The 22,855-nt window shown below is 40.6% G+C and overlaps 1 protein-coding gene across 3 annotated transcripts in view; it reads left to right on the top strand.

The window, feature by feature from the left end:
• ARL6 (ARF like GTPase 6) overlaps positions 1-22,855 on the top strand; it is a 99,458-nt gene that overhangs the window by 10,322 nt on the left and 66,281 nt on the right. For all 3 annotated transcript variants that reach the window (XM_089682941.1, XM_089682943.1, XM_089682942.1), the window contains exons 2-4: positions 860-998; positions 15,118-15,179; positions 20,608-20,676. In XM_089682941.1, the coding sequence (XP_089539067.1) occupies positions 876-998; positions 15,118-15,179; positions 20,608-20,676 (254 nt within the window). In that variant the 5' untranslated portion in view covers positions 860-875. The remainder of the gene's footprint in view (positions 1-859; positions 999-15,117; positions 15,180-20,607; positions 20,677-22,855) is intronic.

Raw genomic sequence — 22,855 nt, forward strand, 5'->3', positions numbered from 1 at the left:
AAGTGCAGTTGTTCTAGATCTGAGAAGAAGCTCATAATCATCCAATCATGTGCAAACAAAAATGCTGTTTTTATTTTCCTTGCATGTGATTGGGTATTCTTTGCAAAGTGAAGCTTTACCTCATTTGCTAAGCTCTGGCGCAGCTGCACTTACAGTACAGCGTATATCTGCCTTTAGTAAATAAACCCCACTATGCTGTACCAAAAGAAGCAGCTGCACCCTTTCAGAAATCATGCCCCAGCATTTGCATTGATGAAAATGGCTACCATAGAGAATACTGTGATTTTTTTCAATGTTGTGCAATGGCAGACGCAGGAGGAATCACGTTTGTATGAATGCTCCTAACATAGTGTAGTGTTGTCTGGAGTTCACTGCTACCAGTTTTTCCAAGTTGCTTTTTTAAAAGGAAATCCTGTTTATTGGGCACCAGGAAAGCTTGCAGTAACTTTTTGATTTCTCATTAGCTGTCTTTTGTAGCTTGAGCGTGCATTGTCTTTACTCCATGGCCATACCGTTTTCTCCTCTATAGATCAATACTAACAGTATCTAGCAATTTTCCTAGTTTGAGTGTTTCTTTTTTAATCTGGTGATGTATGTTGTAACAGTTGTATAAAGATTTCATAACAGGATAATGACGATCTGACAATGGGAAGACCACCTACAGAGTAGTCTTCTCTCAGCAGCTTGTCAATCCCGATTAGAAACCACAGGCTTTTATTATAAGAAGCTTAGTCTGTTATGCGGGCTGCATCTGCTGGGACATGGCTGCTTACCTTTCCCTCACCTAATGATACCAGGCCTATCATGATTTTGTACATCGTCTTGTACTGATGATTGTTATGTAAATTCTTGATGTCAGGTGCAGACTGAGGATCATGGGTTTGTTTGACCGGCTGGCAGGTTGGCTGGGACTGAAGAAGAAAGAAGTTCATGTCTTATGTCTGGGTTTAGACAACAGTGGGAAGACCACCATTATCAACAAACTAAAACCTGCTAATGTAAGTGCAATTTTAATATCTCTTGAGTTTGTTTGTAATGCAGCCATACATGGAATGTGTTTATATGCTATCGTATTGTCAATTTACTGTCTCGTAAAAAAAACGTGATTGAAAAGACTGTTCAATGTGTGGTGTTCACCATACACTTTTCGATCATTTTGATCACTCTACTTTGCTATGATTGGATGTCCCATACAGACCAATCTGTTTTGCTTAAAATTGATGGATGACACATTTAGTGTCTTTTCTTTAATCCAAAGATTAAATCATATTGTCCGATTTTGTACAGAATCATTTGATCAGGTTATGACGTTTAGGGGCAACATAAGTGTAAAAAGATTCAAGTAATTACAGTCATGGCCAAAAATATTGCACCCCAGCATGCTGTCAGATAATGCACCACTTCTCACAGAAAATTGGTGCAATTGCAGTTGTTTAGGCATTATCATGTTTATTTTTTTTGTTTGTATTGGTATGTCACAAAAAAAGTGGAGAAACAAAAAGCCAAATCTGACACATTCTATGCAAAACTCCAAAAATGGACTGGACAAAATATTGGCACCTTCTCAAGGTTGTAAGAAATGATTGCATTCCACGTTTGTGATGCTCCTGTAATTTGTAATTAAACTCACCTGTATCAATTAACAGGTGCTGGCATTATAGAAATCACACTGGCAACCAGTTAAAATGGTGAAAAATTGATTCAACCTTTCTGTTGTGTGTCTCTCTGTGCCACATGGAGCATGGAGAAGAGAGAGAGCAGCAAAGAACTGTTTGAGGATTTGAGAACAAAAAACATGTGAAAAAGCATGGACAAGGTTACAAGTCCATCTTCAGAGATCTTAATGTTCCTGTGTCCACTGTGTGCAACATTGTCAAGAGGTTTACAGCCCATGGCACTGTAGCTAATCTCCCTGGACGTGGATGAAAGAGAGAAAAATTGATCAAAGTTTGCAACAAAGGATTGTTTGAATGGTGGATAAAGAACCTCGGTTACCTTCCAGACAAATTCAAGCTGACCTTCAGGTACAGCTATGTCGCCAACTGAATGAAAAGGGATGCTATGGTAGGAGACCCAAGAGGACCCCACTGAGGACACAGAAACATAAAAAGGCAGATTGGAGTTTGCCAAAACATACATGAGGAAGCCAAAATCCTTTCATGAGAATGTGTTGTGGACAGACGAAACAACATTTTTGGTAAAGCCCATCATTCTACTGTTTTCAGAAATAGAAATTAGGCCTTTAAAGAAAAGAATACAGTCCCTACAGTCACACATGGTGGAGGTTCACTGATGTTTTGGGGTTGCTTTGCTGCTTCTGGCACTGGATGTCTTGACCGTGTGCATAGCATTATGAAGTCTGAAGACTACCAAAGAATTCTGGGGTGCAGTGTAGGGCCCAGTGTCAGAAAGTTGGGTCTCCTTCAGAGGTCATGGGCTTACAGCAGGACAGTGACCCAAAGCACACGTCAAAAAGCACCCAGAAATGGTTGACAAGGCGCTAGAGAGTACTGAACAGCCAGCAGTGAGTCTGGATCTAAATCCTACAGAGCACCGGTGGAGAGATCTCAGAACAGAAAAAGAACCCTTCCAGTCTGAGAGACCTGGAGCAGTTGACAAAAGAAGAGTGGTTCAAAACTCCAACAGAGAGGCGTAAGAAACTCATTGATGGTTACAGGAAGTGATTGAATTCAGTTAATTTTCCCAAGGGGTGTGCTACCAAATATTACATTGGGGATGCCAATAATTTTGTCCAGTCCATTCTTGGGGTTTTGCGTGGAATGTGTCAGTTTTGGCTTTTTGTTTCTGTAATTTCTTGTGTCATACCAATACAAAGAAAAGAAATAAACATGAAAATACCTAAATATTTGAAATTGCAACAATTTTCTGGGCAAAGTGGTGGATTACCTGACAGAAATGCAGGGGTGACAATATTTTTTACCATGACTGTATATACTAGTATGTTGTGGAGGGGCTGTTCCAAACGTTTATAAATCCGAACAAAGGTGAAAGAGAGAATGGTATCCAAAATCTGTATTTTTTTTTTTTTAATTAATCTTATTGGTTCCTTTGAGTAGGTAATTGGGTCATTGTAACTTATGTAACTAATGACAGTGTTATCCAGCAATAATTGTGTGTAAAGTGGTAAAGCTTCGTTTTTTTTTGTTTTGCTTAAAGTAACAACCATGCCATACTTACCTGCACTGTGCAATAGTTTTGCACAGCGCAGCCTCGACCCTCCTCTTGGGAGCTCCGCCGGTGCTCCTGGCCCCTCCCCCCTGCCCAGTGCCCCCAGACCAAACTGCTTTGGGGACACCCACGTGTGCTCGCTTTTGAGCCAGCCCTATATGTCCATAAGACATACATAGCGCGGCTCAGCCCTGCCCCCCACTCCACCTCACTGGCTGTGATTTACAGCAGCGGGGCCAATCGCCAGTCTAGTATTTGCTTTGTCCTCACCCCTAGAAAAAACAAGCAGCTGATCCACGTAGTGGTGCATGGTGAGAAAACATTTTTGACTGGAGTTCTGCTTTAAGGGTCCTCCTATTGATGATGTCTTTGCACTCTCTGAACCCTTTTTCCCCTCCTTTTTTTTTTTTTTGAGCATTATAAGAAATAAAACTAGCCGAACATCCAAATCTCCAAGGTGGAAAGGAATGGGGGTGGGGGGAATAGTTATTGGAAGGTTTTTTTTTACCTTAATGCAGAGAATTCATTAGGGTAAAAAATAAATTTGAGTTTAGAACCATATTTATAAGTGCTGTGTGTTTTAGGGCTTTTTTGGCTAAGTCATTGTTTCAATACTAGCCAATAATTGCTTCTGTATGTAGAAAAACCTATATCCACCCTGTACAGTGCTAGTGAGCTTTCCATTTTTTCGTATAGAGAACTACAGTTCTCTTACTACTCAGTAAGGAGTTACAGATTATAAAGCTCTGATCTTGAGTCATTGCATCTGCATGTGTTCAGTCCACAGGCAGTTAAGCACAAGTACATGCCAGCTGGAAATACGCATCCCATTGTTTTAACATTATCCAATTATGGCACCATGAGAATCATTGTAGATGTGTCTGCAGTGGTATCATTTGGAGTAAGTTAAAGCAAATCTGTAGTGTATAATCAAAATACCTTTATTGTAACACTAAGGCTGCATCGCATAAATAGTAATGTAAGAACCCAAAAATGTGAACCTTTCTAGTTTTTATAGGTAATTCCACATCCTTCCTGAGTCTGTTTAAAGTGAAAAGCAGATATTGCTAACCATATCAAGTTGGTCATCTCAGTGTTTGCCACACACCATACCTTCATGATCCACTCAGAAAATGTAGACTATTGTATAGAACCTGTGATAAGGCGGGTCTGGTTGCCTGACTTGGCAGGTCACATGACTGGGCTCCCCTCCTCCTTTCATTCATTGACTTGAATAGTGCTACACCAAGCATAGCACAATGCACATTGCAAAGCATAGCAGTCCCTGGTTCACATTCATGACTTGCAGAATCGCATGACAATGAAAATCACATTGCTGACTTTGGTGCCCATTCAAATCAATGCCTCACAACAGGGTGCATTTTTGGAAAAGGGTTTGGTGCAATTGCTGCCTGATTTTTGCTTCATAGCCTTCAATGGAAATGCCCCAAAAACACATGTACATGTTTTTTTTTGTCAGTGTTTTGTGCTGGTTGTTAAGAGCCAACACCCGCTGGCTTCCAAACAAGTCCTTATTAAATGTTTCATAAACTGTCCCCTGATGCACATCCACTGTCAATCATGTCATCCTTCACTTCAATCATGATGAATGATGGCTGCCAACCTGAACAAAAAGAAAAAGCCAGCTAAAACATGACTGATCTCGTCACTTGATTTTTTTTTTCTTCTTTTGCAAGTTGGCGGCTGTCGTTCATTTGTTCATCGTCACAAGCACCCCACCCACAGACTCCCCCTCTTCCCCCCCCCTCCAACCATCGGACCACGGTTGTGGGGGAGAGGCCCTTGTCCGTATCTGCACGGAAACAAGGTGCTTTGCAAAGTTAGGGGCATGTGGCCTGTATGGTTAAGGGGAGGAGAGGTGGGGGATGCCTGCCAGACTAAAAGCTCAGATAGTGGTCTGGTATGAATTTGGGGGAGACCAAAAGCCATTTTTTTGTCATTTTGTCAAGGGGTCCCTCTTAAAATCCATACCAGACCCAAAGGGCCTTGTATAGGTTGTGGGGGGACCCCCACATACTGTGTTTGTTTACATTCTGCTGCTGTCAGCTGGGAATGCGTCACTGGTTCTTGGGACACCCGTGAGTGCTAGCTCCTTAACAACCAGGATCTGCGAATTGAGCTGTCCCCTTCACACACACAAACAAAAAAAATTCAGTGGTATGAGAAACGCATTCAAAATGCACCAATATCGCCCTATTAAATTGTACTCAAAATCCGAGTCGCAGCTGAACTAGTGTAAACCTAGCCTATGTTTATAAACCATGGTATGGCTATGGTAAACCACACTGCTGTCCTATACCTGGATCATATAGTATTTATGCCCCAACCTTATTATTTACACTCGACTTTCCCTGTTTTTTGCTGTTCTATGAAGCTCTGGGAGTGCGGCTGTTTTCTTCCAAGTCTGTGAAGCAAATACCAGTCATAGGATTGCGCATTCACATTTTTGACACATTTGGTTGCACCAACTACACGTTTCACCTTTCAAGCATCCTCTACATAAAGAGCTTGCAGTGCTTCTGCAGACAGGCTGTTTAAGGTGGGTCAAGCTGTTTAAGGTGGGTTTAAGTGGACCCAACTTACATCAAGGGTTAATAAACATCAGAATTTATAGTTCCACCCAACTACCACAGTCTTTACAAAGCCTAAGGACTTAGTGGTCACTCAATTGTGGTTGTAGTGGTGACCCAGTTTCATTGGGGAAATATTGCTACTAAATTCTTTGAGTAATATAAGAAGCTTGTGGGAACAAGTCTACAGTGCCCATCCATACTAAGGTGGATTTGTCTGTACATGCTCATTACTCAACACATGGCCAAAGTATGTGATATAGGCTGTAGTGGACTGAGAGGGGGACAAGCTTGATTGCATACGTTCAGGTCTTTTTTTTGTTTTTATAGCATTTTCATTGGCATAAACAAAATTAAGGCTGAACTCCAGGAATTCAACCTTTTGTTAAGTTTAGTAAGGTTCATGGCATCTCATGGACCTATTTCTTTAATTCACAATTTTACTAAGCGTCAGGAGCTTAGTCATTGCTATACTTCCGTCACTTCAGAGTGGGCACTTCTGGTCTCAAGTCCTGCAGCTGCAGAGTCGCATGCAGCAGCTGCGCCCACCCCAGCCTTCCTCCTACCAGTCATCCAGGTGCTCTGTAAGCTGTAAATAGCAGAGATAAGGCCACCAAGTGACATGCACTTCATTGGAAATAAAGTATTAAACCCAAGAGCAAACATTTATTATATTGCAGGTAACCAATGCTTAGATATGATGGCTACATTAGATTTCCTCTTAAGTCTTTCTTTCCTTTATATTCTGGCCAGTAATTCTTCTGTTTTTCATTAGAAAAAGCTCTCCTCCAAATGGAGCAATTTAGAAAGTTGAGACAAACCATTTACTACTGACAGGTGTTCTTATAATGATCAAGTTTTACTTCATTTAAATCCTTTATCCCAAAAGGAAAAAAGCTGTTGCTGTAATTGCTTGCGTAACTGCAGTGTGAGCTGGAGTTTGGCTTTAGTTTGTTAGTGTAACAGTTTAGCCACGTTTGCATACCGCGTTTATGTGCGTTTGCGTGTAGAAGTGTTTTTAAAAGATAAGCTCAGGAGACCTTCCCAAATGCCCAGAATGCACTGAAAATAGTAAAAAATTAACTATTTCAGACATTTTGAGAGGAATAGAGAGAGCAGAAGCAGAGAGAGCAGTATGTGTTGAGATGACCTATCTTTTCTGGTTGTATTCACTATGGATCCCATCATGAGCATAATGCAGCACGTTCTACCATTTTTTTCCTTCACACGAAACCTGGAACTGACTGTGCTGGTGTACTAGGTCCTTTTGAATACATGGAAAACGCTTTGCATGCATTTCTGATGTTGAAAAAAGTCTCTGGACAGCATTTGGATATGGAACAGTTAAAAAAAAGCTTCTAAACGCAAATGCTTATAAACGCTATTAACCGCACTTACAAGCATTTGGTGTTTTAAACGCAAGTAAAATCTACTCCTGAACGCAAGTTTGGTGCTTTCAAAAAATCGACTGTAAACTCAACTGCCTGTAAACGACTGTAAACGACTATGTGTACATGGACACATAGGAAAACATTAGGGAGAGTTCAGGGGCTGCTGAAAAAACCACTGAACAGCTCCTGAATGTCACTTTAGCAGCTGCAGTGTACATGAATCCTTTGTTGCTAGTCCTGTGCACCTTCATCCAGAGTAAACACTCGCTAATACAGGTTGTTTGTAGGCCAGATCACCAAGTGAAAACAAAGGGAAAAATGCCTAAAAAAAAAACGAATGCAGCTACCACACCTAATGATTAACTTCCTTTAACTCATAGTAAGCCAGAAAATTTTACAAAGTGGTTGAATTCCTGGTGTTAAGCGTTAAGGACAGCTGCAAATTCTGGGAATTTTACAGATCTCTTTTGTTGCTGCATGCCATACAAGCTCACTTTGTTATTTCAGCCTTTCCTTTGTGAACAAATACTGTGCAGCAAACTTCTTGAAGCTGTCATGAGTCGTCAGCATGTAGTGATTGACAAGTCCACGCACTCATTTAGCTGCTCATCTCATTCCCAAGATGGCAGCACCTACATCAGCAGAAAACGAGGCCTGAAATACAGATAGGGAGGCAGCTTTGAAGGGTGCATATTGTTCTGCTGAAGTGTGAAGAATGCTGAGTGCAGTTTTTGTCCTATTGGAGGAGTAACAAGTTAGGTTTGCTTTAACCACTTCCACCTCTCACACCGGTTCACCCCCTTGAGCAATTTTTTATATTTCTACTATGGACCTGTTTATTCAGAAATAATTTGTCATTACTAAGGACAAACAAGGCTTTTTTCCATGATGTTGTCCTGCAACAATTATTTTTTTTCGCAAACCTTAGACAATAAAACACAACAAAACCACCTTTTTCTTTTTTTGTGCAGTGTTAGTTTAAAAATTGTTTTACTGCACATGAAATGTGTGCATTTTAATCTGGCATTTGTCCTGTTTAAAATGACAGCATTGCAGTTTCCTACAAATGAAAGAGTGTTTTGGGGTTTTTTTTTATTTCAATTAAGCACTTTTTTAAATAGGAAATGCATAAATATATGTTAACTGTGTAAAAATATTAACAAACAAAATAAAAGTTTGAGGGCGGTTAAAACCATGCTCATTGTGCTTTCCTGTGTGATTCACATTGCATGCAAAACGCACTCTATTTGCAATCTGCAGCAGGTGTCAATAATAAGTTTGCCTGCACCAGATCTCATAGTACCATGCGATCCGATTGCAGTGCGTTTCACAAAGTAGTGCATGCAGTACTTTTGATGCAGTGTGAATTCAGCCCATTCAAAATGCATAGGCTGAAATTGTACCGCACAGAACCATGCATTCCTGTGCAGGCATGGTGTGAATCAGTCCTTAAAGCGGAGTTCCACTCGTCCTATCACAAAATAAAAGTCAGCAGCTACATAAACTGTAGCTGTTGACTTTTAAAAAAACATTCACTAACCTGTCCCTCGGTCCCGTGGTGTGTCCCCCGCAGCTCGTTTCACCGGCCGTCCTGTATTCCAGGAGGCCAGCATCTTCAGTGTGGGCACCCGGCTGTGATAGCTTTTGGCTTCACAGCCAGGTACCCACTACGCATGCGCGAGTAGCACTGCGCTTCATGAATGGTCCTGTAGTCTTCTGGGACCTGTCACGTGTCCCAAAAGACTACAGGGAGGGAGGGAGGACACCTTCCGTTTTTGATCGCCGCGGTGATCGGACCAGAAGTGGGAGCAGGTACCTGTCAAATTCGGGTACCTGCTCCCCAAAGGTGCCAAGTCCATCCCTTTGATCTTCAGATGCAGGAACAGAAAGATACAACAGTAACAACACTTTGTATAATCCCAGTTTATAAGCACTGATCCAGACTGCTTTTATGACAGCTAGAGCTGCCACTCTTCTCTGAGTATAATGTAACACTGGCTATGATTAATCACAGCCCACAAATACTGTATACTAAGGGGGTCCCGGAAGCAGGACAGACTGAATACGCTACACACATCCTGTGTACAATAATGAAGTTTTATTTGGGCGTGTGTATTATGCCCAAGGCCTGGAACTAGTTAAGCATTTTCAATCCCATAAAGCCACACATCTATGCAGACCCACTGGTATTGGAATGAATGGCAGTCTCAGCCTGGGCTCCTGCCAGGCCACGCCCCCAGGGGCATGTGTTAACCCTCTCCATTTTATACCCAAAAGATAAGGTAATCGAAAGACTCAATGGGGTTTATTTACTAACACCCCGGTCACATCGGGTGCGACTTGGCAATCAATTTGCATTCCATGCAACTTGCAAATCATATGCCAAGTCACACCCTATTGTCCGCTATTAGAGCGGTCATATCGGTGCGGTTCCAACTTGGTTGGAGCCGCACCGATTTCCAAAGTAGTGCATGCACTACTTTTGGTGCGATTTGCATAGACATCTGTGTCAGATGTCTTGCAAATCGCACCTCAAATCAGCAAGTCACCCGAAATTGAAATTGGCAACTTCACTGTTAGTCTCACAATTTCAAAATCGGCTTTGATGTGTAAAGCTGGTTCACTCAAAATCTCATGCACCAGTGCATGGTAGCCAATCAGCTTCTAACCTCAGCTTGTTCAGTTAAACTTTAGCAATACAACCTGGAAGCCGATTGGTTTCTATGCAGAAGTGCACGAGATTCTAAGTGAACAAGCTTTAGTAAATAAATCCCAGTAACTCCAATGCCTTGTGCAATGGTTGAAATGGCCAATAACATATTGCCTAAAGCTAAGCTAGTTTGTGAAAATAGAAAGCTGATCTTGTCCTTCTACATTTATCAGAATGGATAGTAAGAGCTTAGTGACAAGAATAGATACATTTCATGTATAGCTAAATCTTGTATGTTGTAGCTGCATGTGAACTGAATTATATCCCGCATGCAGTTGACTGAGAGGGCAATCATGTATTGGGAATGTTGAGCGAGAAGGTTGGTTCTATTTTGCTGAGCATGCAAATGACAATAATTATAACACACTTTTGCATTGTAGTCTTTGCAGTAACAGACAGGTTATTTGTGTTAGCGTGTTGCAAAGTCATTCATTTTGAATGGCAACCCAACTCATTAAGGCAACACAACTCTGATGCACATACACTGCAGTACACCACGATGCACAGAAACAGTACCATGCAATGGGGAGCGCTGTGTTGAAAAAAAATACTGGATTTCCTTTTTGTGTTCTGTAATTTGGTAGCTCATTCAAAATGAATAGTCTGCCTTAACACAATGTAGGTTAAAGTGGTATTAAACCCCAAACCAAAATTCTTATATATTGCAGCTTACCAATCCTTGGATGTGGTGGCTACATTAGTTTTTTTAAGGCTTTTCCCCCCTGTTTTCAACTGGTGATCTGGCCAGTAACACAGCTCCTGTATTAGAGTGCCCCCACTCAGGATGAAGGAACACAAGGGGAACCTTTGGACAGCAGCATTATCAGTCAGGGAGGAGGGGAGCGTTTGATGGACTAGCAGATATAAATACACTAACAAATTGAAGCCAAACTCCAGCTAATCATTTATAGGCAGTTACAACAAATATTTTTTTCCTTTTGGGATAAATGTTTTACATAAATATGGGTGTTTTTAGATGGTAGAACTGCCAAACTCATGCAGTGAATAGTGGGATGAATTTTAGACCCCCTTAGCAGGAATAGACTGTCCCTTGAATCAATATAAATGCAACATTGTGAATGCTTATTTCCAAATGTATAAATAGTAAACAGATATAAAAACTTTTAAACTTTAGGTCTCATGCACACAGGACATTTTAAGAACTCTCCTCCTCTTGGCAGCAGTGTTTTGGCAGAAAAAAACACCTGACACTTGTAAGGTCCCTTTCACACAAGCAGGTAGATTTCAGCTTTTAGCTGTGGTTAGAGCACAGATGTCAAACTGGCGGCCCTCCAGCTGTTGCCAAACTACAAGTCCCATGAGGCATTGCAAGACAGTTACAAGCATGACTCCCAAAGGCAGAGACATGATGAGCTGGAGGGCCACCAATTTGACACCCCTGAGTTAGAGGAACTTATTTACCGCAAATAAATGCAGACAATGCTCCCATCCATATGGCTCCATTCACACACTGTTTAGCAAAGTTTTCATAACATACGGTTTTAGCGTTTAGGAAAAATAAAGTTGACAGTGTCCAGGAGCGATGTACCGCAGCTATCTGTACATAGATGCAATTAATCGCAGTACAATGAAAAAATAAGTAAACAGTTGCTATTGAAAATGCAAGAATTTACTACCGCAGCTAAACACAGCTGCATGCAAACACATGTAAACGCGTCATAACAGATATTTGTGTACAATTATGAGTGTTCTCTGTACCAGGAGTGTTGGAATTTCAAAATAACAAAACATGCATTTACAAGAGGCAGAACAACTGCCCATGTGAAAGAATCCTAAAAGTATCTAACAAGAATTTAGGCGCATTTACAGGCATCAGTCTCTTGGGTGTTAATTTAATTGGCCAGAATAATAATTTATTCTGGCCACTGAAATGAATTTTCAGTGTTTTTTCTGCCAAAACTCTGCTGCTCCTGGATGCACTGGCCCTGGGGGTTTTTCTTCCTGTCTGCAATTGCTCCTTCCACTAAAAGCTTCTAAAACTCTTTGTGTGCATGGACACATAGGATAACATGGAGGGGCATTCTGAAGCAGTAAATAAAAACAAGAAATACCTGACCCCCCTAAAAGTGGCTGCAAAAAGGCCCTGTGTGCATGAGGCCTAAAGAGGATCATCAGTGTCTTTTTATCTTCGGTGTATAATATAAAGGCACTTACCTGTCCAGAGATCCAGTGCTGGTCTCACCCAAACCGGTTCTTCACTGGTGTTCGGGTCCCCAGCACTGGCGTGTCTATTAATGGAAGCCAGCTGTGAGTCCTAGCAGCTTCAGAGCTGCCTTCCTGCTGTGCACACACGGGCCGCACTGCGTTTGTGAATGGTCACACAGCTTTCTGTGACCTGCGACAGCCCAGAAAGCTGCTGAGAGGGCAATTTAGGCGATCCAAGTGGAATTGGGAGCAGGTAACTGTCAAAACCAGGTATCCACATCCCCCCCTCGCTCAGTAAAAAGTATGTCCAGAATTGTTAGAGGAGATTGGAGGAGGCAGAAAAGTGGAACTTCCCCTTTTGGGTGAATTTCCACTTTATAAAACATAAAATAAAATGGTCCAAAGCCCTTCTAGCTTCATATGATGTCTAATTAATCTGACTTTTGAATAAGCTCAGTTATGACTTGTTCTCTTTAATCATTTACTGTACAGTCTATAAAAGAGCATTAAACTCAACCTGTTGGTGGTTAAGGAAGAATGTTGAGAAAACTTTCCGTAAAACATTAAAGTCATGAAGCCGTAGAGCTGTCTGGGCTCAGTGTACTAAAATCCACTTACAGTTATCAGTGCATAAAAGTTTAGAGGATTTAGCTGTGTTAATGTCATCCCTGGCTTCTCAATGCCTTGTTTATGCCGCAGCCATGACAGTGCGTTAGGGATGCTGAAACCTCCTGGGACCAGTGACATGACAGAAACGTTCCTCTAGCTTCCTATCTGCTTCTCACAAGTAACCTCTTCCTACCGCCTGTGACGAGATACAGACATTGCTTGATTGTATCCTCCCCTGGGACAAGAACTGGGATATAAATGTACTTGTTTCAACATTTAAATGTCCTGGTTTCCCAGCAGTACATCTAATTGATGTGAAGGGAAACAATTAAGTTTTAACAACGAAGAGGCAAACTTTCAACGATTTTGTTTTGTAAACTGCAATAGGTGTCACATCACAAAGTATTTTCATATTTTGTTTGTGTATTGATGTCTCCTAGAGATGGGCATTTCACATCTATGTTTAATGTTGCCCTAATTCAAACACAGCAAAGCTATGTACATTTATTATTAGAATCCGCTAATTGAAAATGATTTTTCAAACAATCCTTCATGGTTTTTAACTCCTTGATACTGGCCACACGCATATATTCGGCCTCTCGGCGGGTGAGCCTTAACACAGAGAGGCTGGATATATGCGTACCCAAAAAAAACTGTGGCAAGAACATGCATCATGCACTCTCCCGGCACAGTTACCGGCAGCTAACGGAAAGCTCCTGATTTCTACTTGGGATCGGGAGCTTTCCGATCATGTGACCACTGTGACAGCCAATCACAGAGGTCACGATCACAAATCCCACCCCACATCTAAAACCCCTTAAAGGGCCAGGAGGCATTGGCGCAAAGGGTTTAAAGATACATTGCAATCAGACTTAAAAAGTCACATTTTAGACTTACAGGCAATGTGGCCTACCTACTGAGCAGTTCAGTTTTTTTCAGACTCTGCTGCATCACAGTCCACAATATTCATTTATGTCTGTCATCTGGTGATTCTGGAACACATCTGCTGGTGTTGCTGGAGTACTTGCCTTGCTGACTCTCACATCGAGAAAGCCTGCTGTGAAAATGTTATAACAGCAAGTGAAGACGGTGAAAATGACAATCCCTCACTTGTACAGCACTTCTACAAAATAAATCAGTAGCGTGGCGTGTGATATAAACAGATATCCACACTACAATACAATGTTACCAAACATAAACATTGTGTTAATTGGTTAGTAAATTCCAGTCCTCAGACAAAACTTGTTAAATGTCCCAAACAACTTCAATCCAACTCAAAGCAGTGAATGTCGAATCCAAAGTGACACTCAGTGAAACATAAATCAATGGTGACTCCCTGTGATGATCCCTCCACCACTCAGTAGGTGGATGTTTGAACCAACAGTCTTCCACTATCAATGTACTCAGCAGGCTCTCACTCATCGGATGGATGGATCAACCAGAAAAGGAAACTCATGTAGTGTGAAGTCACTGAGTCACTGAGTCAATTTATTGGCCCAAACATAGATATACTGATGTTCATGAAAAGTGGACCAGCAAAACTTTTACAGAAGCCTCATTAATACCCTGTGTCCGGATCGGTACTCTAATAAAGCATGTGAAGACCACTGACAACCAGCAGCTTGGCTTCTCCAGGATCAATGCAAACTCCTTCTGAGTAGCAACATTAGGCTCTGCCCCTAAATGCTTCGTCCAAGATACCACTAAAAATGCCACTAGGAAGCTTCTTACAGCCATCGGTATGTCTCAATGCCGCCTTGATGGTTTGGATGCGATTACTGATGGAGGGAACAAATATTGGAAGGCGCACAGTACATACTTCAGTAATTACACTCCTACTGCTCTCCTTCTGACCCACGTGGAGCTGTTAATGCTTAATCTGCAGTAGGGTGAGCTTCTTGTTCAGTCCAAACACAGACTCAGACCAAACTTTGCTTGTTCGGGCATTTGTCTGGTCGCGGGACTTTCAGCCTATTTAGCAGGAGCTGAACTTCATATATAGTAGTGGGTTTTTCTCCTGCTAGTATAACTGACAGCTTCCTTCTTCCACTGTAAAGGTTGTTAAGGATGCGGCAGGAGCCAGTACCTTTGCAACCAGTAACATTCTCTGGCCCCATCCATTTACTGGCCAGGAATGCCTGGCCATGCAAACAAAGCAGCCCGGACAGTTAAAGAAAAATGGCATGGGGTTCCCCTCATAATTCCCACCAGGTTCTCCAAGCCTGGTATAAATTTCAAAGGAGATGTGTAAAAATAAGAAAAAAAAAAAAAGCTGACCGGGAAGCCTGCCACCTTTATTATTACTGCCACAGGTTTTGGAGGCAACAATTCTTGCCAGCGTGCTCTTTATGACACATATACTTATTACTTTGTCTGTGAGGATGTATTTTTATTCCATGTTTTCTTACAGTGGATGTACAAATCTCACACTGATCTGTCTTTTTTTTCTTTTATCTGCCAGGCCCAGACACAGGATATAGTTCCAACCATTGGGTTCAGCATAGAGAAATTCAAGACATCCAGGTACCGTTGTCAGTGATCATTTGAATAGTAGTGCAACAAAATCTGCTACTGATAAAACAGGTCTATGTAATAACTGACCAGTGATTTCCCACTTGGCTTGTCTTTTTTTAATTTATCTTTGATAGATTTTACCCTCCACACTTCATGTTAAAGCGGTACCCTGTTGTACAATGACATGAGATCCCATCTTGTATACTCGAGTAAAATGCAACATATCTGCATGTTATCGCAGCCCATTGCATTGCAGTGTGAATAGGACACATAAAAAACAATTGATTTCTGTCTGTGTGTCCTGGAGCTGACTGCCATTCTTCCAGTGTGGAACAACACTGGTCACCGCACTATATATAAACTGGCCCTCAACTGCCTTAACCTCTTTATGCCAAGCGCACGCAAATGTGCGGCCTCTCGGCATCTGGACCTTGACGCCGAGCAGCCGCACATTTGCTTGCAATTTAAAAAAAACGTGCTGAGAGCGCTCGCCCTGCACGCTCCCAGCAAACATTTCTGGTACTCTCGGAAAGGTCCTGATCACACGAGATCATGTGACCGCCATGACAGTGAATCACGGTGGTCACATGACCCTAAAACCCTGCCCGCCTCCTGGCTTCTGAAAGCCTTAAAGGGCCGGGAGGCGCCAGCACCAAGGGGTTAAACTCTCCAATGAAGACACGCATGACAATATTATTTTTTTAGCCCAGGGAAGAGTTAAGACCTTGGTAGTTTTGTTATTGCTGTCCATGTCCCCTTCGTGGAGATTCCATTCACTAGCTTACTGATGTCAGCTAAGGAAGTGAGAAATCTTCCAACTAGGGACAAAGACCTCTGTAAACCTGAGAGATATTGTGCCCGGACCTACTTTCTCCACAACCTAGAACAGCCTTTCTCAATCTTTTTAACACAGAGGAACCTTTGAAAAAACATTCTGGTCTTGTGGAACCCTTGCTAATAACAACTTTTACCTACAGCTTATGGTTCATTAGGATGATAGTCAGTAGGAAGAATGCTCCATACATTAGTGGTCATTTGGGAAAGTGCCCATCATACAGATGGCTAAAAAAGATATGTGGATACTAACCTGAGAGGCAGAAGTTGTCTGTTGGCCAAGGAACCCCTAGAAACCTCTGCAGTAAGCCTGGATGAGAAAGGCTGATCTAAAACTAATACAAGAAATACTGTTGTTTCATTGTAAATGTCAATGAGCATGCATACACTTGTCAATTACTGTTTTATGTAATATTAAGAATACACTTAAGACTCAATTCACAAAACTTTAATGCTAGGAATAAAGATTATTAGTAGCCAAGTGACTGTAATGTTGAAAACTCATTGGACTCCACTGAAAATAATTGTCACTTTTTTGAAAATAAGGATCCGTGTCCTAGTATATTAGATTTTGTGAACTGAGCCTATTACTAGAGAAAGGGAAATAGGATCATTGCAAAAGACCACAATCTTAAAGTAACCCAATTTGAAAAGCATAAAAGGGCAGTTATTGAAAAAGGAGGGGTAAAATGAGCATTTTCCTTTCATAAATAAAGTTGACTGTATTTAAACTGTTAACAACTCACTGGGGTTGATTTACTAAAACTGGAGAGCCCAAAATCTGGTTCAGCTCTGCATAGAAACCAATCAGCTTCCAAGTTTTTTTGTCAAAGTTTAAAATGTTACTAAACCCAGGACCCTGCATTTACTATATCTGGTCTCCCACAGTGCACAAAACATGGAAGTGGAATTATTTTAGTAAATACTAAATACCTTTTCTCATCAGCAGTTAGAGCAGTCTTGCGACTTCTATCAGTGTCAAGCCGAGCACTGGTTAAAGTTTGTAGGAGGAGTGTTCATTTTGCTCTAGGAGGATGCAGACCCCCTGACCCTTGTCTGGACAGTGCTGATTGGCCCTGTGCTGATCACATGCACTCTTCCAAGAAAAAAAAACCTTTAGTAATGCACACCAGACTGAGCATGTGCAGAGTGACTCCACACGATATGTCTTAACAGGAGATAAGAGGGGGACACTGAAAGAAGGGGAGGATTAGATAAGTCATGATCAAACAGCGTTTTTACACAATGCAGAGGATTAACCTCTTAGGTTCCACAGTGAGTATAACAAGCATGCTTTGCTGCATATACAGACTGATTTTACTGTTGTTGGTTTAGTAACACTTTAATTGAACAAGCTGAAGTTAGAAGCTGATTGGCTACCATGCACTGCTGTACCAGATTTTGCACTCTCCACTTTTAGTAAATCAGCCCAACAGTCCCCAAACCACATTTTGGGTTCATACACTAAAGCACTTGGCAAAGTAAATGATCACTTTTTAATGTTTATGTTGGTTAATAATTTTAGTGAATGAGAGAATCTCTGCTCTCTTTGGCTGCCCAATCATATGTGAAGGAAATGTGAAATAAGAGATTTTGAAATGCTTATGGTTGAAGTGAAGACAACCTTAAAGGATAGGTTCACCATGTCCCACTTGTTCCTGCAGCTCTCCCTCTCCCTCCCCCCATCCTCCCTGTGACAGCGGGCCAAGGATCTTCTCCCCACACCCACTGTAACAATTTGAAAAGTGTGGATCTATGCGGGGCTCCGCCCACACAACCACATCATTCATTTACAGAGTTTTGCAACAGCCTTTGTAGCCCACAGTTTGTAGTTTGCAATGAACTGTGAAGGCACTGGTGAGTGCTCTTGTAGTCCATTGAGCTTCCTGGACTGAAGTAGCTGCCTGCCCGCATCGGACATTCAGGCAGACAGCTGCACTGACAATCTGCAGAAGTCTGACATTGCCCCCAATTATTTGCTGATTGCGGGTGCAATACTTTACAGGCTCCTAAGAGAAAAAATAGTAAATGCACACTTTTTTTGCCTGCAAAAAAGTGCAATTTTATTTAATGTGAGCTGTACCCCAATCTGTGCTGTCTCATAGGAATCAATGTGGTCTAAATTCATTCCACCTTTTTTATTGTATGCATCAAAAGAAATTTTTTTTTTAGATTGTTCAATTATACCATACACACTAAGACCCAAGTAAAAAGAATGAAAAGTTTACTGAATATACAAACAATATATATAGTTAAATACTGTAAATCATTATAGTGATAACTAAGTGCAAATTATTGACTATATAAATCATGTGCAAAACAAATAACAATGTGAAAGCTTGCATATAATTATGAACAAAAAGTCATATATCTCTGGTGAGTGCGGTGTTTATCTTTCTTGGGAAGAGAGGAAGAGCACTTATTTCTTGGGTGTCTTTATTTTTGCATAGTGGGAACATAGAAGTCGGATATGAAGCTTTATATATATATATATATATATTGTAAAGCGCTGAGCAAACTGTTGGCGCTATATAAATCCTGTATAATAATAATAGAAAAATTGACTTTTTGTTTATAATTATATGGAAGCTTTCACATTGCTTTTTGTTTTGCACATGGTTTATATAGGCAATAATTTGCACTTATTTATCACTATAATGATTTACAGTATTTAAGGAGCGCGGTATATATTGTTTGTATGTTTTGAGGCTTTTTTAAGCTTACGAACGAGCAGCTCCATAATTACATAGTTAGTCTGGCTGAAAAAAGACAAAAGTCCATCCAGTTCAACCATCAAAAAAAAAGTTATAATCCCACAGTTGATCCAGAGGAAGGAAAAAAAAAAAACCCCAGCAAAGCATTATCCAATTTGCTCCTGCTGGAAAAAAAAAATTCCTTTCTGGTCCTTCGAGAGGCAATCAGCTATTCCCTGGATCAACTTTACCTATAAATGTTAGTATCCAGTTATATTCTGTGTATCCAAGAAAGAATCCAGGCCTTTTTTGGCCATATTTACATTAATATTTATATATTTTTATTAAGGTTTGAAGGAAGCGCGATCTTGGATATTCAACGTTTTCAGAATGCTTGATCATTTCGTTTCCAGACTCCCACAAAACAAAAATATGGAGAAGGATAAAAAAAAAGTCTTCCCTCACTTTGATTTTTTTGGAGCTCCAACTGCAATATTCAAACAAATTCCAGGACAATTGAAGTGATGGGTGTGTGAGGTGTAAGGTTCAGAGTTTGTATCAGAACTCCCTCTTCCAGGCATTGTGTTGCAGTGGGATTTTATAGTATCAGCAGAGGACGTTCATTAACTAGCTGTATCCTCAAATGATGCAAGAAAATGAATTGCCTCCCAGGTGATACATTGATATTTCATGTGTTGTTAAATATTAATTTATAGCCAGATCTCTACAAGATTGCTTGCTCTCAGTGGGTCTTCTCCCACAGTAAAATCTCTTGTTAGCCTGTTAAGTATTTTAGCAATAAACTAGAGATGGGAGCACAGCTGTTTTAACAAGCTATTAATATACACACACACTTAAATCTGAAGTCAAAAACCATTTGCTGCAGAACAACCTACAGAAAGTGCTTTTGTTTTCATCGCGTTGTTTACCAGAGGCTACATCCTAATGAAGCATATTGTTCATTCGGGGCAGGGTATCAGAAAACGGTGTGGAAACTAGTGATTAAGATATAAAATATAATGAATCCCACCGACATCTATACCTTGAAGTTCTCATTCTAATTTAGCCATCAGAGGTTTAAAGCTGCTTCATTGCCTCCCTGTGATGCGCTTTAACTTTGTCACTGTAATGCATTAATCCACTTCATTGGAACATTTATTCTGGCATATTAATAACTAGATAGGTTTGATAGCATCAAATAATCAGCTCCAAAGGGAATTTGCTTAATGGCAAGAAAACTCCAGTTCACTGCTGCTGACAAGCTACAAGTGCTAATTATGCAACTCAGACTTGAATCGCAGTCTTGTATCACTGCTTGTAGTTAGTTGCAGTGGACAGGGGAGAAAAATAACTTGAGATGCAAATCCAGGTGACACACAAAACATTATTCAGGATAGAGGGTTACAATGAAAAATTCAGAAAGCCCAATACATTTACAGTGGTTGTAAACCCTTACATATACCCAGTGAAGTGACTAGTTTCAGGTGACACACAGAGATGAAACTAATCCTCCTACATAAGTTGTACCTGTTTATCTGCAGTACAGTTTACACAGCATTTCAGATTGCAGGGTCAGGGATCTGATGCCACACACTGCACTGCATAGACCAGAGAGCTGGGTGTAACCTGAGACCTGAGTGGAAGGAATGGACAGAAGGAGACAGCAGACAGAAATCACACTAAGTACCTTGGATTGAGACAAGTACAAACTATAGAGGGGTATGCTTTTTTTCATTTGAGAGAAGTGCTTACCTACTGGTCAGAAACGACTGAAGGCCTTTCTATAGCATTTGCTATGATCCAGGGACTCCATAGGAGAGTAGAAAACAAAGTAAGGAAAACTTTGCTAAAACACTTTTAAATTAACAGTTTTGCTTTGTATTAATTTTCTTTTCTTTTTCTTTTTCCAGCTTATCGTTTACAGTTTTTGACATGTCAGGACAGGGGAGGTATAGGAACCTGTGGGAGCACTATTATAAGTAAGTGATGCTTTTTAGAATATAAGTAGATTGCAAAGCGCTGAGCAAACCGTTGGTGCTATATAAATCCTGTATAATAATAATAATAGATTGCCATCTTTGTGTTGTCCTGCGAATGGTAGTTAAAGTTATTTTGGACACATTTTAGACTAGGTTCACATTGTGAAAATGTGCAAAAAATTGTGTACGTCTCTGCAACTTACATCCCCTTTGCAGATGCACGCCAGTGTCATTAATTCTTCTCTTTTTTTTTTTAAATTAATTAATTCTTAACTACACCCCCACACACCTTTCCAAAGCACAGTATGCACTGCATTACCATGTTTTTGGCATTCACAAGATGCATGGGGAACCATTAAGAATTATTGGCACCGTCATGCTTCTGCAAAAGAGAAACGTGTTTTGTGTGTTGTGGGAAAGCATGCTTTTTCATGTGCTTTCTTGTAACATACAAGTGTGGACAAAGCCTTTAGCCTGGTACACACAGGAAGTTTATTTTTTTCGTTCACCCAGCGGGTTGAACGGGAAAAAAACTTACGGGTCTCCATACTAACACATCTGATGTTAGCGCCGCGATCTCCCCACTGAGCTATTGTGTTCTGACAGGGGGACTGCCCCCCCTCTCCACTCCCCCTTGCCGGAACACAGTAATCAACACTGCGAGTGCTAATCATATGCTGGTTTTGAGACCAGCTTCTGTCGGACAAGAAGCTGTATACATGCATGGGCCAAAAGTTGGCCAGTTCCTGCCGATCCAACCATTTTCAACCCATGTGTACCTAGCATTAATGTTACTGAACTGCAGCATCAAGTCTCCACCCATGTCATACAAGTTTTGCTGTGCGGCAGAGCAAATCTCCACAACTCGGTGGACAGAAATATATTTGGCAGGTTAAACTATTCCCTCATTTTAATGTGTTTTGAGCTGTTTGCTGAGAAGTCAGCTTTAAAGTGTATTTCCACTTTTACAGCCAAGTTGGGATAACACCATTATATTTGTTACATGTTCTGATTCTTATAGTATAACCTAAATAAAATGTAAATAATGCTACTTATCTTTACAGTTTCTTACAAATTTTACTTCGCTTTTACCTTCTATGCATTGCTAAGAAGGGGGCTGGGGCTTTATGTTTACCATAATTAAACCTATCTCTACTGTGCTGACAGATCTCCTTGCCATTTATAAACTAGAACTCATCTGTTGTAAACTAGATGTGTACACTGCCTGTGCTAACAAAGGGTTAAAGATCTCTAGGCTTGGGTAGTGCATTGTATAGTAATACAGTTTGACCCCTAATTGCCTTTTACAAGTTATTATGAACAATTTCATGCTGCCTACGGAGTTCTATGTATAAACCTGAAACTATTAGAAAGGTATGAATTATAACAAATAAATATGTGTGTAAAGGGGAACACACAACCAACATATAGTGGGAGCTTCTCACATCTGACTGCAAAAGTGTAAATCTACTTTAATGTTTGTATATAATCATTCTCCCTGATCACTGATTAAGCAAAGCTGAGGGACATATTACTTTTAATATTTACATGCAAAAACAATTCTGTTTCTTCCAGGGCTGCATCAGCCAATTTACACATAATTCACAAACCTATTCTATATTATATATATTTATATTTATATATATATATATACACACACACACAGCGGGTAAAATAAGTATTGAAAACGTCACCATTTTTCGAAAACGTGCACCACATGTTGGTAACAACCCATGCAATCCATGCATATAAAGAAACCAAAACAAATAAATGCAGAAATTAAGTTATGTGTAATAAAAAAAAAGCCAAGACACCAGCTGAAATCTGTCAGTAATTAGAAAGCAATCCTGACCCTTGTCGGTGCAAATTAATATTAGCTGGTTCAGTCTCAACTGATGGCCTAGAAAAAGTCTCATTACCAAGGTGTCCCACAAGAAACATCTCATGATGGGTAAAAGCAAAGCACTCTCTCAAGACCTTTGCAACCTTATTGCTGCAAAATATACTGATGGCATTGGTTACAGAAGGATTTCTAAACTTCTAAATTTTCCCGTGAGCACTGTTGGGGCCATAATCCGGAAGTGGAAAGAACATCATTTCACCATAAACCGGCTACAACCAGGTGCTGCTCGCAAGATTACTGACAGAGGAGTGAAAAGAAATATCAGAAGAGTTGTCC

The sequence above is a fragment of the Staurois parvus genome, unplaced genomic scaffold (assembly GCF_062004578.1).
Source record: "Staurois parvus isolate SC_StPar_1 unplaced genomic scaffold, SC_StPar_1.0 ptg000299l, whole genome shotgun sequence".
Classification (NCBI taxonomy): domain Eukaryota; kingdom Metazoa; phylum Chordata; class Amphibia; order Anura; family Ranidae; genus Staurois; species Staurois parvus.